At 39.6% G+C, this 15,565-nt stretch overlaps 1 protein-coding gene across 1 annotated transcript; it reads right to left on the bottom strand.

Annotated features, from left to right (window-relative positions):
- Positions 1-5,643: 5,643 nt before the first annotated feature.
- On the bottom strand, positions 5,644-15,204 carry LOC139727600 (cyclin-C-like). Its single transcript, XM_071638582.1, has 11 exons — positions 15,107-15,204; positions 13,684-13,790; positions 12,536-12,620; positions 11,530-11,599; positions 10,993-11,044; positions 9,900-9,961; positions 9,208-9,243; positions 8,331-8,422; positions 7,447-7,514; positions 6,233-6,315; positions 5,644-5,808 (listed from the first exon to the last, which is right to left on the bottom strand). Exons 1-11 carry the CDS (start codon positions 15,136-15,138, stop codon positions 5,644-5,646), a joined length of 852 nt encoding a protein of 283 aa, XP_071494683.1. The 5' UTR covers positions 15,139-15,204.
- Positions 15,205-15,565: the final 361 nt, after the last annotated feature.

Here is a 15,565-nt window from a genome sequence, read left to right on the forward strand (position 1 = left end):
GTTACCTAATACAGGTGAGAACTATGAATCAGCCAAAGCAGCACTTGGAAAGCATTTCTGTCCATCAGTAAACGTTGAATACGAACGTTTTGTGTTCAGGCAGTGTAGACAAACTGAAGATGAGACTGTTGATCAGTATTGCCACAGATTACAAAAACTTGCAGTTTCATGTGAATTTGCCGACAATAATGCTGAAATTAAGTCGCAGATTATTCTTGGATGTCGGTCACAAAAGCTACGCCGACATGCATTGCGTGATACAATCTCGCTGGACAAACTCCTAAGTACAGCACGGGCATATGAGCAAGCAGATCGCCATGCTGCAGTAATGGAAGGTGCAGAAGCTACCGCTACAACCGTCCAAGCAGTCGGGACTCGTAGTCGTACTCGCCCAGTGCACCACCAGAGACAGTCACAACAACAACATGCAGCAAAGACTGAACACTGTACATGCCGCAACTGTGGAGGTGTGTTTCCACACCGGAACAAACCTTGTCCAGCCAAGGGCCAGACATGTCATGCGTGTGGTAAGCAAAATCATTTTGCTAAGTACTGTTTGACTAGTAAGAAGAACAAAGGTAACGTTGCTAAGCATGTCCAAGCTACTACCACTATCAGCAGTGATACAAACCCCCCATCCATGACTACAGACCCAGAACCTCCCAGTCATGCCAGTACAGGCCAGTATGAACACTACCAGTTTCATATCGAGGCAAAGCCACTGCCTAAACCGATTGTAACTGTACACGTCAACGACACCCCCATCAGTGCTGTCATCGATACAGGGGCATCGGTCATGATGATGTCTCAGCGGACATTCACACAGCTCAGGCCGCAGCCACCTTTGGTTGCGCATTCTATTCCTGTGTATGGATATGGCAATTCAACTCCCCTTCATGTTAAAGGTACCTTCACAGCAACGATCAGCTACAAGTCGTCATCTGCTACCACTGAAGTTTATGTTACCTCCCACGATGGTGACACGCTATTGAACTTTGCAACGGCCACTGCACTCGGTCTTGTAGAACTCGCATATGCCACATCATCAGCTTCGCCTAAGTCGGTCTATCCAGATCGTTTTACTGGCATAGGCAAACTGAACAATTATCGCTATCACATACAGGCGGACACATCAGTAACTCCTACAGCCATTCCTCATCGTCGGATCCCGTTCCACATGCGCGATAAAGTGGTACAGGAGCTTGATCGATTGTTGGAGAACGATATCATCGAGAAAGTCGAGAACTCACCAACGCCGTGGGTCTCGCCCATCACAGTCGTACCCAAGCGTAATAGCGAGGCCATTCGCATCTGCGTTGATATGAGAAATGTCAACACCGCCATCAAACGCGAACGTCACATCATTCCAACTGTTGATGATCTTATCGCAGCCCTCAATGGAGCAACAACATTCAGCACGTTAGACTTAAATTCAGGTTATCACCAAATAGAGCTTGATGAAGAGTCGCGTCAGTACACAGTCTTTTCTACACATGTTGGGCTGTTCCGGTACAAACGTCTCAATTTCGGTCTTTGTTCGGCGGCCGAGGTTTTTCAGCACGCAATACAGTCTACTTTTCAGGACCTACCAGGTGTGCTGAATATCAGTGATGATCTCCTTGTTTTCGGTCGCAGTCAAGCAGAACATGACGCCCGACTTGATGCTGTCATGCAACGTCTTCGCAAGGTGAACTTGACTCTCAACCCCGCAAAGTGTGTCTTTAGCACAGATCGCGTAGTGTACTTTGGGCATGTCTTCACGGCCAATGGTATCAGCCCTGATCCGCGAAAGGTTGACGCAATCAACGCTGTCACAGAGCCACAGAACGTCTCAGAGGTGCGCAGTTTTCTAGGCATGGTGACATACTGTGCTCGTTTCATTCCAGACCTTGCATCCATCTCTGCTCCTCTACGACAACTAACAAAGGCTGACGTGCCATGGTCTTGGGGACCATCTCAAACATCAGCCTTCAATCGCATCAAGGAACTTGTCTCCAAACATTGTACTATGGGCTATTTCAACCCAGCAAATCCCACAGAGGTTATCGTGGATGCAGGCCCCCTTGGCCTTGGGGCCATTCTCGTCCAGCATGACTCGCGAACACAGTCGGTCATCCCTATCGCACTGGCTAGTCGGTCATTGACGCCAACAGAGCAACGCTATTCGCAAACAGAAAGGGAGGCACTTGCCATAACATGGGCTGTCAGACACTTCCACATTTATCTGTACGGTGGATCATTTGTTGTTACCACAGATCACAAGCCACTGTTGGCAATGTTCAACAACGCCAATTCAAAGCCACCCATACGCATAGAACGCTGGTTATTGCGGCTCCAAGCGTACAACTTCCAGGTCCAATACCATCCTGGAAAACTGAACCCAGCTGACTATATGTCGCGTCACCCACGTATCGCCCAGAGCACAGGATCATCAGCAGAAGAAGAAATCGCTGAACAACAAGTCTCGTTCATTGCAGCACACGCGATTCCCAAGACGGTCACGTATGAGGACTTAGTATCTGCAACAAGCACAGATGATGTCCTTCAAAACTGTATTCGTGCCATCCAGAAGGACAGCTGGAGTGACCTAGCGTCTGCAGATGCGTCATTACAGTCTGAATATAGAAGCCTGCATGAAGTACGAGATCAACTCACAGTATCGGATGGCGGTAGCATGCTTCTTCGTGATCATCGTATCGTCATCCCACGCTCTCTTCGACAGCGTATCATTGACATAGCACACGAGGGCCATCAAGGCATAACCAAGACAAAGGCTCTGTTGCGTGAGAAGGTGTGGTTCCCTTCCATAGATCGTATGACTGAACACACAGTTCGCGATTGTTTGTCTTGTCAGATGAATACAGTTGAGCATGCCAAGGAACCCCTTAGAATGACTGAGCTTCCGCAACAACCTTGGACAGAAGTCAGCGTAGACTTCGCCGACCTTCCTAGCGGTGACCACATGTTAGTCGTCATTGATGATTACTCGCGTTTCGTTGAGGTAGAGATTGTCTCCTCTACTGCAGCAAGTCTGGTCATTCCGAAACTTGACCGGATCTTCTCAAGCTTTGGAGTTCCCACTGTGGTCCGTACTGATAACGGCCCACCGTTCAACGGAGCGGAATTCAGCCAGTTTGCCCACTATTTGGGGTTCAGACACAGGAAAGTTACACCGCGTTGGCCTCAAGCAAATGGTGAGGTCGAACGATTCATGAAGACACTCAAGAAAGTCTATCGATGTGCTATCGCGGAACGCAAATGTTGGAAGCAAGAAATATACAAGTTCTTGCGTAACTATCGTGCAACACCACACTCTACTACAGGGGTCCCCCCAGCGACCCTTCTCTTCGGACGACCGCTACGCACGCGTCTTCCAGAAGCACCATCCAAACAGCATCGCACTGACCTCGATGCTTCTGTTCGCGATCGCGATGGAGACAAGAAACAACGCATGAAGAACTATGCAGACAGCCGCGGCAAGACTCAAACATCTCAAATCGCTGTTGGCGATACGGTGCTTGTTCGTAGAGATGGAATAGTTCCAAAGCACCAGTCGCCATATCTTCCGCAGCCATACAAAGTTGTGAGAAAGCGTGGATCTCGCATTACAGTTCGTTGTGCCAATCATTACATCACACGCAACTGTTCGCGTTTCAAGCTGTATAGCGGTTCAGTCCCTTCCAATCGTCATGATGATGATGATGATGACATCGAAACTGATATTGCTCCAAACGCACGTGATGTTCCATTGCCAGCAGGTCATTCACCACCTGCTGTACCACGGCGCAATCCACGTCGCGAGCGCCGTCCTCCATTACGCTTTCGTGATTTTGTGTATTGACTTTTTGTCAAAAAGTGAAATAACGCTTACCTGATGATACAAAATTGACACTAAGAAGACAAAAGTGTATTCTACTGCTTATTCAAATTGTTTTTTTTTTCGATGATTTTGAAAGTGTCTAAGAGTGGCAGACACATAACGAGATGATTTTTAACTTTGTTTGATTTTTATGTTACTCCACAATCATATTTTGTATAAATTGTGTATATGTCACGAAAATCACAATTCGGATGACATTGTGTGACCAACCATTTTTATTTTTTTGAAGTATATTTACCAGAACATATAGTCACATTTTTTTATTGACAGACCACATTATTGCAAAAGTTATCATTGACAGTATAATATTGAAAAAGAGTAATGTGTTTCACTGAATGGATATTAAGATGTGCATAAAGCAACTATGCAAGTTTATTTTTTTTCACACAGTTATAAAGCAACTCGGTGTTAGTCCACTCATGGTGATGATAATAACCTAACCACCTTTCACATTGCGTTTTGTTATTTTTTCAGAAGGTGTACCCATACTGTGATTTTTTTTTTTTGCATACTGTTATACATGTAGATGAAAAGTTTATTGGCAGTACAGCCATATATTATTTCTGTCAGTCACTCATATCAGAGACCAGATGTATTGTACATGCATGGATTTTCATATCTTGTGGGTTTCCATCATTATACTAGTGAATGATATATGGATTGTTATGTGCCAAACGGTTTTAAATAGTTTTCCAGTGTTCATGGTTCTTACGTTACATTTGTCAACTTGACAAAGAAATTTCATCTGTGTTTTGTAAGGTCAGTAGATTAGATGACAAATACCTGTTTTGTATGATTAAAAAAAAAAAAAAAAAAAAAAAAAGGAAGGAGAAGTAGCAGAGAACTATACTATGAGTGAAAGGATAAAAGTCCCACTGTAAAATTAGCTGGTGATATGTTTTATTAGAAAACATAAGCGAAAGTTAGCTGGTGATATGTTTTATTTGGAGTTTTGAAAGAAACCTGTTTATGCAGCCTTGAGTTTGCATGAGGTTGACTTTTGTATTGTGCATTGTTACTAAGATTTAAAGGAAGAAAACACAGTTCAGTGAGACTCAAGAAGTTAAAAAAAAAATTATTTATGGTGTATGTGTATTCAAAATACATATTTGGTAATGAACACATATAAAAAGAAAAATAATGACAGGTTGGATGTTTTGATCAGCAGTTTTGGTTTATTTTTGAAAGTGTTTTGCCTTTAATTACAAAGAAAAAATTATTTGGGTTTTGGTAACTAAATCTGTTGAGTACACTCTGGCAATTAAGGAGTCACAAATAATAGTCAGTTGCTCCTTAGCTAAATTCCTTTTTATAATAAGGTTTAACATTCTATCCAAGGTGAGGAGGAATGTAGTATCGCAAGTGTTATTTGTTTAATTTGTTTTGTTGTTTTTAACGATACCATACCATGTATGCACACAACCCAGTCATGTATGCACACGACTCTGTAATGTATCGCTATGTTCAGTAGAAGCTAACAACATGGAGACCGTGTTTGGTCAGTCACAGTAAACGTGAACCACAAATTCAGCTGATGTGTGATCAGTGTTGTTTATTGTGAACATTCAAACATTATAGGTCAAACCCATTCACTGCCTGTGGTCCAACCCAAGCCTTACCTCGGACCTGTGTGTGGTCAGGTTACTGTCCACACTTCACTGCAGTAAAGTCTAGCTTGGGCTTCACAGATTCACTCTATGCAATGTCTACCGTGGTTCAGCGGCATAATAGTTAAAGGTTTCTTCGGCACAAAACTTCAGAGGTCAATTCCCTGGGGCCATTCCCTCTTGGGTGGGTGTGGTCACCGGTGGAGGGGGGTTGGGCTGCGCCTTGGGAACCTTAGCGAGGATGGTGGCGATCTCCTTGCGTTCGTCATAGTTCTCCCAGAGTTCGTACAGCTTCAGGATGTGTTGAGTGATCTCCAGAATCTGACGGCAGAATCGGGGAGAGGGATCAGAAGCAATGTGGTGACAACCGAATGCCATTTTGTGCGAAGGAGATGAAACTACCTAAAGCTAACAAAACTCATTATTTTTTTTAGCCATAATAGCTTTTCAGTAGACTTTCAAGACAAGATTCAAAACTCATCTATTTCAACAATACTTTTGCAGTTAATTTAAGTGTTGTTGTTTTTTTATAGAATTTATAGTATTCTGTAACTATTTGGCTATTACTGTTGATATTAAAATAATTGTAAAGTGCATAGAAACTTAATTGTGACATGTGCTAAATAAGTAGAATGTATTATCATTATTATCATTATTATTGAAAATAGCCATTTATCAACATATTTGACAGTCTTTTCTCGAGGTGATTAGGAAGCTAAGGAGATCAGCAAAATTCCAATCTTACCTTGTCTAAGTCAACATTCAGCTGGGCAAACCACTGCTTTGTGTGGTCGTTTTGTGAGATGACGCAAGCCATGTGAAGGGAGGCTGAAATGAAGATGATACTGAGAACATCAGGCTCATTCTTTATCAATCATCATACACATTCATTACATCACTATCTTTATATTTCATCTTGAAAAGTAAGTGAACTTCAATGTATTTTTGATTAAATGTGTTACTTATAAAAAAGGAAACTTTTGTTCATGGAAAGAGTCCACTACTATGATGCACCACACATTAAACTCTAACCCATCCAAAATATGTTTGGCCACAATTCATCAATCCAACCAATCTTGAAATGCATGGGCTGTATAAAGCTGGTTGGGGAAAATTTCTATTCAAAACTGATTATGACTTGTGGCTGCTATACAACCTGGACATCACGTTGTGATGTGAACTTATTCCACGTGATATAATTCCTAAAAACAGTGCCACACAAAGAAGATGGACAAAACTGACAATCTTTGAGGTCAAGCGGGATTTCATGTCATCCCCCATATTCCTCAATCTATCATGGTCTTGTACCCACACACACAAAAAAAAAAAATAAATTGACTATCTCGACTGTCCCTGAGCTGCATGGGCAATCGGGGTTTGGGGCAAGCCTTGCCACTTAACACAAGACTTTTGCGCATCCGCACACTTTATGAACACAGCTGGGTGCTATCAATTGCGCGCAAAGGTCACTCTCCCCTCCAAATTTTGTCCCAGGACCCGATTTGCTTCATGGGATTGGGGGAACAAGTCCCAGGTGGCATCCACATTACGGTATTAGGGGATGCCGGAACTAGTGTGAATGCAGTGACACACACATACACCAGGACTCAACACTAACTCATTTTTTTCTGATGGCCTGTTCAGGCCACTAAAATCTCTTGATTTGAAATCTAATGGCTGAAAAAGAAATGTAGTGGCCAAAAATAAAAGGATATACGTATTATAAAAACTCTTTTGGAATTTAAGATGACCAATTGTGCCACCAAACAGATTGGGCCACAACAACACAGTCTTTTTAAAAATTTGGTGACACGGCATCAGTTTTTGGTGGCCCTGGGCCCTCTGCTACTGTCAAGCCCTGCATACGAATACACGCATGCAAACAAACACATATAATGCTTCTACTGTATATACTATGTGCAAGTGGGCACTGTTTAGAGTCCAATGCTCTTGACTTACCTAGGGCAATGAGGTAAGGTGGATAGAGTAAACAGATGTCGGTTCTTAGGCTGTCGTTGATTATATGCCTAATCAAAGGGTACAAAAAGACACATATTCACAGCTGAACCTTGTTATAAGGACATTGGATATAACAAAACCCTCTTATAACAAGGTAATTGTCATGGTTTTTAGGTCCTCATTTTAATGAGATTCCCCTGTATACACGTATGTGTGTAACCAAAAAGATATTTGCTGGTAATTCAGGTGAACCTAAATTTCACAAACACTTGTATGATGAATTCAGTGACAAATTGTTCGAACTGATACATAACAAGGAACTCAATAATATTTTGTTTAAAGTTTCTTTCAAACTGTCATTAACACATTCTAAAAAGCAGAGCAGAGTCCTATCAGAGCACAACATTGGATATATGCTCCAAAGTATTAGTGAAGACCACCACAGTGTACATTTTTTTTTCTTGGTTATTCTTGCACTAAAGAAGTACATGTACTTGTACTTACAAGTAATTGAGAGCTCTGTGGATTGTGTACATTTTTTTCTTGGTTATTCTTGTACTAAAGAAGTACATGTACTTGTACTTACAAGTAATTGAGAGCTCTGTGGATTGTAAAGCACAATGTAAAGCAGAATGTATAGCATGCTGTGTTTATGTACACTGCATGAAACCAATAGACTGTACTTTCAATGAAATGTGCTTAAACCACACTAGAAAAACCCAATGACATAGAACACTCCAAACAAAGGTGCAAATTTTTAGACTACAGTGACAAGTCACTGACAAATGTATAACCAGTTTAGAAAAAAATCTACGTGTATTACAAAAGAATTATGTTAAAAGCCAATTTCTGTCAGAACCAGTTGAAAAGTATGGCTAACTTACCAGGCTAGAGGTAGCAGTTGATCTTCTTGGCCGAGGTCCGCTGCGTATTGGGTCAAGGGTCGGTATGGGTGGAACACTATCAAACAACAATCCTGAAAGATCGGGGAACAATTCGATATGGATTCTGCATGAATATCTCCATAAACAACAAAATAACATGCACATGTGCCTTCCACTGCACTACTGTCAGATCCAAATCTACTACTTATTGTCGTGTTTTGCCTTTGTTTCAATGTCTGGCTTAAGTGATGATTTCCAATTAAAGCCATGCACACACACACAAAACAAAACAAACAAGCAAACAAACAAACAACAACAACAACTGCAAGCTAAAAACAAACGAATCATAATGAAACAGCTATAGTACTTCTGTAAAACGTGAAACATTTACAGCATGAAAGTTTTGCGACTTGGAGCTGACGGCCTTTTTCGTGGCATAAAACTTTTTCAAGAATTGCCACTGGCATTCAATGCATTGTGTACACAAGAACTTTTGCGTGCATTTAAAATTCGCGAATCTTGTCTCCTAATGAAATTTGCAAATGTTTCATGCACATGAAAATTTCTGGTTTTACAGTATCCCATTTAAAGATCTTGCAGTGTCAATGAGATAGCAGAAGGTGGCACTTTGCACACAGTTCCTTGATTTTGAAGTTTTCATGTGAATTTGCTGCACCCATGACACCAAACTGCCAAAGCCTTTTCAGACGAATAGCGACTTTCAGTACAACTTTGCTTGTATCGTAGTATTCTCTTTCTACTGAGGTGTCTTATGCTGTTACTGTATTCACTTAAATGAAATTAGACATACACAATCGTGCAGCTTTTATTCATATTTTGTAAATATTGCTTCAAGGAAAATATGCGATAATCTTACCATGATTTCTAGAAGATAAAATTCACATTCTAGAATCTGGAGAGAGGAAAAATATACCAAGAAGAAAGAAATGGCAGGGGTAAAACAAAGTAGTCACAAAAAGGAGAAAAAAAACCCACCCCATACAAACCAAAGCATTACTTGTTGGAAAAAGTATGCTGAAGTGTACGAATGCTCAAGGTTGATAAAGAAATGCTACAGCCTGTTATGGCGATATGCACAAGTTCTTCTTTTTGCCACCCTCACTTTCAAAGGTAAGGATACAAATGTGTATTTCTGTCTCAGTTTATTCTTCTATACACTGTATAAAAGAAAAGCCATGATATGAAAAAAAAATCAAATTACAACAGTAATAATGAAAATAATGACAATAACAATCAACATTGTCACCTTTCTCATCATTGCGATCATCAATCATTATTTATGAAGTGCTTTATACAAAATGTTTCACAGAGCTAACAAAAGCTTCAATCATTACCTGCAAACTCTGCCAAATGCATTCTAATAACCTTAAATTTAAGACAACAACAAAGCATTCACTTCATACGCAGAGAGGGAAAATTGTTCATCACAAACAGAACAGTACTATCATTATCATTATAAAAGATTGATAATAACATCTCATTCTTTTGACATATCAATGATGAGAAAATAATCATTTTTACAAAAGGGAGATGACTGTTCATACTCACATGAGGCATCTTGTACGGAAATTCTTGACTTCCACTGCCAAAGGCATAAGCAAACTTTTTCACTGCAGATGTTAAGAACAAGAACAATTATAATCTTACAATTACTGCATTCCAGCATTGAAGCAAAAAGCAACAGTACGGGATGATTTTAACATGAGCAAACTCGCCTATAATGATAGACAAGACAAGAATCTAACAATTATTTATGTTGACCCTAGGATGCAATATGAAATAAGATATTTGTCTGACTACATTCATTATTGAAGCTCAAATACTATTAAACCTTCTCAGAAAACTACTGAAAAAGCCATGGAAATTGTATGCCAACAATCATTAGCAGATTTTATAAAGCTCACAACATAGGTGTGTTAACAGAATGTGACTGTACTTTCTCAAAACATTTTATCCTCTATAAACATGCCACTGTCTTTTTATGTCAAAGCTGCCCAAAGTTGCGTACCTTATTCTTCCTTGGGCACTATCTGGATCACTTCGGCCAACTAGGTCAGAATTGCTTGACCAAAGTCCTCTTTACGTCACAGCAAAGGTGTTTCAACTCTTCCTCAATTCATAACTAAATTATGCATAGATTATTCATTACTTTTTTTCTCCCTTCTAGATGCTGCCTAAACTATACAACTCTACTTTGCAAAAGAAAAACAACAACAACACAGGGAATAATTTTCCTGGTATCGCAGCGCAATTTGCTATGCACTTTTACACCACTGCTACACAAACTATCTTTTGTGTAGCAGTTTTCTTCCATAGAATTGTACAGGATACCATGTGAAATATTGTTCATCAGCTGAAATTGCTAATCAAATTTGAGTTGGAAAATTATTCCCTGCAACAATTGATTTAATGTGTCCAATGTGTTTCTGGAGTAGACAGACTGTTTCAATGTGAAGTAAATGAATCAACGTATGCACATGACATGGAAATATGTTTGTGCACGTTCTAACTCTGTGTATTTGAGTCTGCAACATTGTCCACCGCAATGAAATAGTTTTCAATGGTAGCATATTTGCAGGGAGAATCCTGCCAGCTTTTGGCAGTACATGGCCCACTTGTTACCAAATAAACTATGTCTTACCGACTGCTTGACAACCACTTAGTAGCCTGCTGTTCATGAGTACGCCAAACTCCTGTCAAAAGGAAAAGGTACACAGGATTTTGAGTAGATAAACACAAGCACTTGTGACACTTCTTCAAGGAAATATACTTACATACATGTGAAATCTAAACACACAGCGTTATATTTCATACAAGTCATACAGAGGTGATAGAAAAATACAGTGGACTCCTGTTATAACGAAGTCCTCAGGACTGGCAGTTTCCTTTCATTATATAGAAATTTTGTAACCGAACAAATAAACAATAACAATACATAGAGCAGATAATGTTGCAGCCTGAATTTTTACTTTCTTGTAACCGGAATTTCGTTATTACCGTGTTCGTTATACCAGGAGTGCACTGTAGAACAGACAGAAGTTTTTGTGAACAGAAAGAAACTTCGAGAAGATGGACTAATAAGAAAAACAAAGAATTCACAGATTTCCTGATTAGAACATAGGGCGAGGGAAGTGTGAAGAATAAGAGATATAAGAGAGATAAAACTGTTACCACACACCTCCACTTTGGAAGCTAGGAAGAGACAGGTTGGAGCCATCAGTAGAGGGTCAATGCTCTTCAGTGTGTTCCTGAAAATGTAAGGTTGAGAAAAAAATACAGTCAAACCTGCCATAGCTGCCACCTGTCTACAGCAGCCACCTGCTGTATGTGGCCAATGAAAAATCTCCCCCGAGCGGAAAGCCATGTTTAGGACCCTGTGTATAGCGACCACCTGTGTACAGCGGCCAATGAAAAATCCCCCCGAGAGAAAAGCCATGTTTAGGACCCTGTGTATAGCGGCCACCCGTTTAATGCGGCCAGCGATTTAGTATTCTGTGGTAAATTTTATCCCGAGTACAGTTGCCACAGACCCACACGGAGCCACAGCCAAGTTGATATTTCAGCATGGTGTATTGCTTTGTAGCTGTAAAGGTCATGCATGGTGAACAGTTCAATGATCATTCAGGCATAGTACGCACTCTTGAAAAAACTCACTCGCTGTACTCACACAAGGATGCAAAAATGCGATCAATAACAGCATTATTCAATGCATTAAAAATGTGCATGTATGTTAGAAAACCTCTCTATAGTGGCCACCTGTCTGCAATGACCACTCTCCCTTGGGTGGCCACTATAGACAGGTTTGACTGTATTCCAAATTTTACATCCCACTGGCGAACCATTCCTTGCTCCAAGAACAGACTACTGGAACTTTAATGGGATCTATCACAATGTACACTGTTCCCATAACCAGGTATGAAACTTCACATCGCATGATCCCAATTCCAATCAACAAACCTGACAAAGTAAGAAGTCAAATTCAAACATCTTTATAATTCAAACATAAAATGCATAATTCATATTTCATGTACCCACTGATTAAAGTAGATAAGTATCAAACACAAAATCAGGAGCTGCTTGCTACATACAGTACCCTGCATGTTTTAATCATGATATGGCTACCCCTATCCTAAACAAATACACTCAGCAAATAACACATTCTATAATGTCTTCAAATGTCTTACTTTGCATAGAACCTCTTGAAGTAGATGGTTGCTGTACTGATGACTTGTTGTCTGACTTTCATTTGTTCTCCAATCGCCTGGATGACTACAAGAAGAGACAAACACACATTTACATATATACAAATTCCTTTTCAATGCTGGCTTCAATGTAAAATTTGCATAAGGGGGGGGGGGTGGAGGTGATAATGAAATATGGTTCCAAGTTGAATCAATGGCTGAAAACAAAATCAATCATTGTAGCCAGGATACTTTGTGTATAAATCACTTACCTCCTGTAAAATAGAGCAGAACTCATCATTAACGGTGAGCCCAAGAGATCAGAACATAACACAGTTCAGCTATTATGAAATTATCAAGGCAAAGTGTCAAATCTGAAGTATGACTGGAAAATATTGGAATAGCATCACTCTCATATTTTTGGTAAAATTCCCAAGATCATGTTGGTGCTGCCATGAAAAATACTTTTAACTTCAGTGGCTGTACATTGCAATGAGAAACAGCTTTCAATAACTGTGATGCATTTTCACATTGAAGTTGATCTGATGGGTTTTGCTCTGAAAAAAAAAAATCTATCAACTTATGACAAGGATGTGCTTTCTTATCAATGATATTTAGAATGTAAAAGTTGACATTTTTACATTATATACTATATACTGGTAAACACAGATAAATGGGCACAGTAATAATCTAAATTGCTATCCACAATCAGTTGACTATTAAAGGTCCTGTTTACCTTTGGGAGCAGTGATTTAAGAAATTTTGAAGACATCGCATTTAATGCATTGATATATATGTGTAGGTCTGTTGTACCACAAAACATCCTATCACATAAAATTTGTGATAAAGCCTTGAATATTTGGAAATATCGGCATTTTTCTCAGTAAACAGTAACTGTAGACAGTTTAGTCTGGAAACATTTTTATTATAACTATTGTTCACATTTTGCATACTTAACAACACTGAATATTGATTTTACCAATTCAAATATTTACGGTGGTTGTTTCTATCCTCAACTCACATTTTAGAACTATTTTAAAGCAATAATGTTTTTGTTTCATCTGCAAATGGTAAATTCTGACTTTAACTATGATGAGACAAACACTTGGCATTATGAGCTTATTAGTGAATTCATGTCTGTGAAGTCTTACTTCCAGCATAGAAGATCATGACCTTCTGGTATTCTTCCTCTGAGAGCACCTGGAGATCTTTTTGTCGATCCTTCATCAAGACTTGCTTATCCAGGATCCACTGTTGGCTGTTGGAATCAGAAAAGAATGCATGCTTTGCTCTCAAGTTACCACTGATCATGAAACTCTGTGAAAATCATAGATTAGTCAAAGGAAAAGCAAATAAATAAAATATAAAACCTACAAGCACAAAACAAAGCCTAACAGTAGTATGCCCAAGACTACAACTACATGCCTAATGTGAATATGTTACCACTTCATAATACATGTAATTATGTTGAGGGTTGAGCATTTGACCTACATGTTGACAGGCAAAGTCCACAACTCACCCCATAATGCTTTCAATAGACCAATTTACTCATCTGATATATCCACTGGATATATATCAGACGAGTATGACCATGAACATAAAGAATCAGTGTGTAACAAATAACAGAACGAATTGAGTTGTCCATCCACTGTGATGCATTGGGCTAATCCCTGTACAAATACTGTGAAATCCACAGCACAATCATTAGTGCAAAAAGGCATCATGTTATCTTTAGCTATCTATGTGCACATGCATCAAACTTAGGTCTGTAGTAGGCCCTACACTCTCTCCGATTGATGTTTCTATCTTTGGTATGACAAAGTTGATCGTGAAGAAGATATTACTAATTTACCACATATTGTGTAACCATGACCTTAGTCCTTAGGTTTATTTCCTAATCTACCCTCCCTGCCCTCTGTAAGTTTAAGCTAAAGTTTGTAGTGCAGAATTGAATTGAATTGAAAAATTGAATTGATGCTTAAAGGACTAACTGTTATAAGGAATATGATATTGGTATGCAGGGCTGCCAACTCTCACTCACTGAGAGTGAGACTCACTCATTTTGGTCCTTTCTCACTCTAAAACTTTATTTCATTTGCATGCATTTCCATTGATCTCACTCATTTTGACTCCTAAATTATAGCATTGGCCTATGGGAGTCTCACTCTCCACTAGTTTCCAATGTTGGCAGCCCTGGGTATGACAAACTAATTCAGGGCTAGGCTAGTGGAATAGGTTTTTTAACATTTTGATTTTTTCTTTAACTGTGAATGTTCTATAAATATAATCATGTATGCACTTCTATTCTGTACGCATGGCCCTATTAGTCTGCGGACTTACTGTTATGCTTCTTTTGATTTGCAATAAAACCAAATTGATTGAAAAAAGATGTGTTATGCCTGTTGTGTTACAGATTTACAGTACAGAGGGAAATTACATCACAGATATATAGGAGTGGGACTACGATACAGCCTGCACCATTGATCACTTCTGAACTCGATGAAAATGTTGGTAAACGTAGAGACATTTTCGAGAAATACACATGCATCACAATAATGCTGAAGGTATACGTACCAATGGGAACTTTGCCAGAAGTTTCCGGCCATGATTGCCCCGTAACGAATAGAAAAGCGGTATAGATTTCTTCAGCAGTAGGACCCAGGCTACTCAGCTCAAACAACAAGGGCAAGGATGCTGATGGGTACGGGTTCGATCGGTCGGCTGACTGAATTAGGTTAGATCGCGCGCTCTTCGTGTATCTTACCAAGGAGCTGATCTTACGTAGACCAGCTGTTCCAGTATCGTATGCCAGTTAGAGGCGGAGTAAGAGATACACAACGGTGACATTAGCTGTACATGTTTTACCATATCTATCTACACTTCTATCTATCTATCTATCTATCTATCTATCTATCTATCTATCTATCTATCTATCTATCTATCTATCTATCTATTTATCTATCTGTCTGTCTGTCTGTCTATCTATCTATCTATCTGTCTGTCTGTCTCTCTAGATCTATCTGTTTATCTATA

Source organism: Diadema antillarum, unplaced genomic scaffold (genome assembly GCF_040938485.1).
Source record: "Diadema antillarum isolate AM-2024a unplaced genomic scaffold, OU_Dant_1.0 seq00000136_RagTag, whole genome shotgun sequence".
NCBI classification, from domain to species: Eukaryota; Metazoa; Echinodermata; class Echinoidea; order Diadematoida; family Diadematidae; genus Diadema; species Diadema antillarum.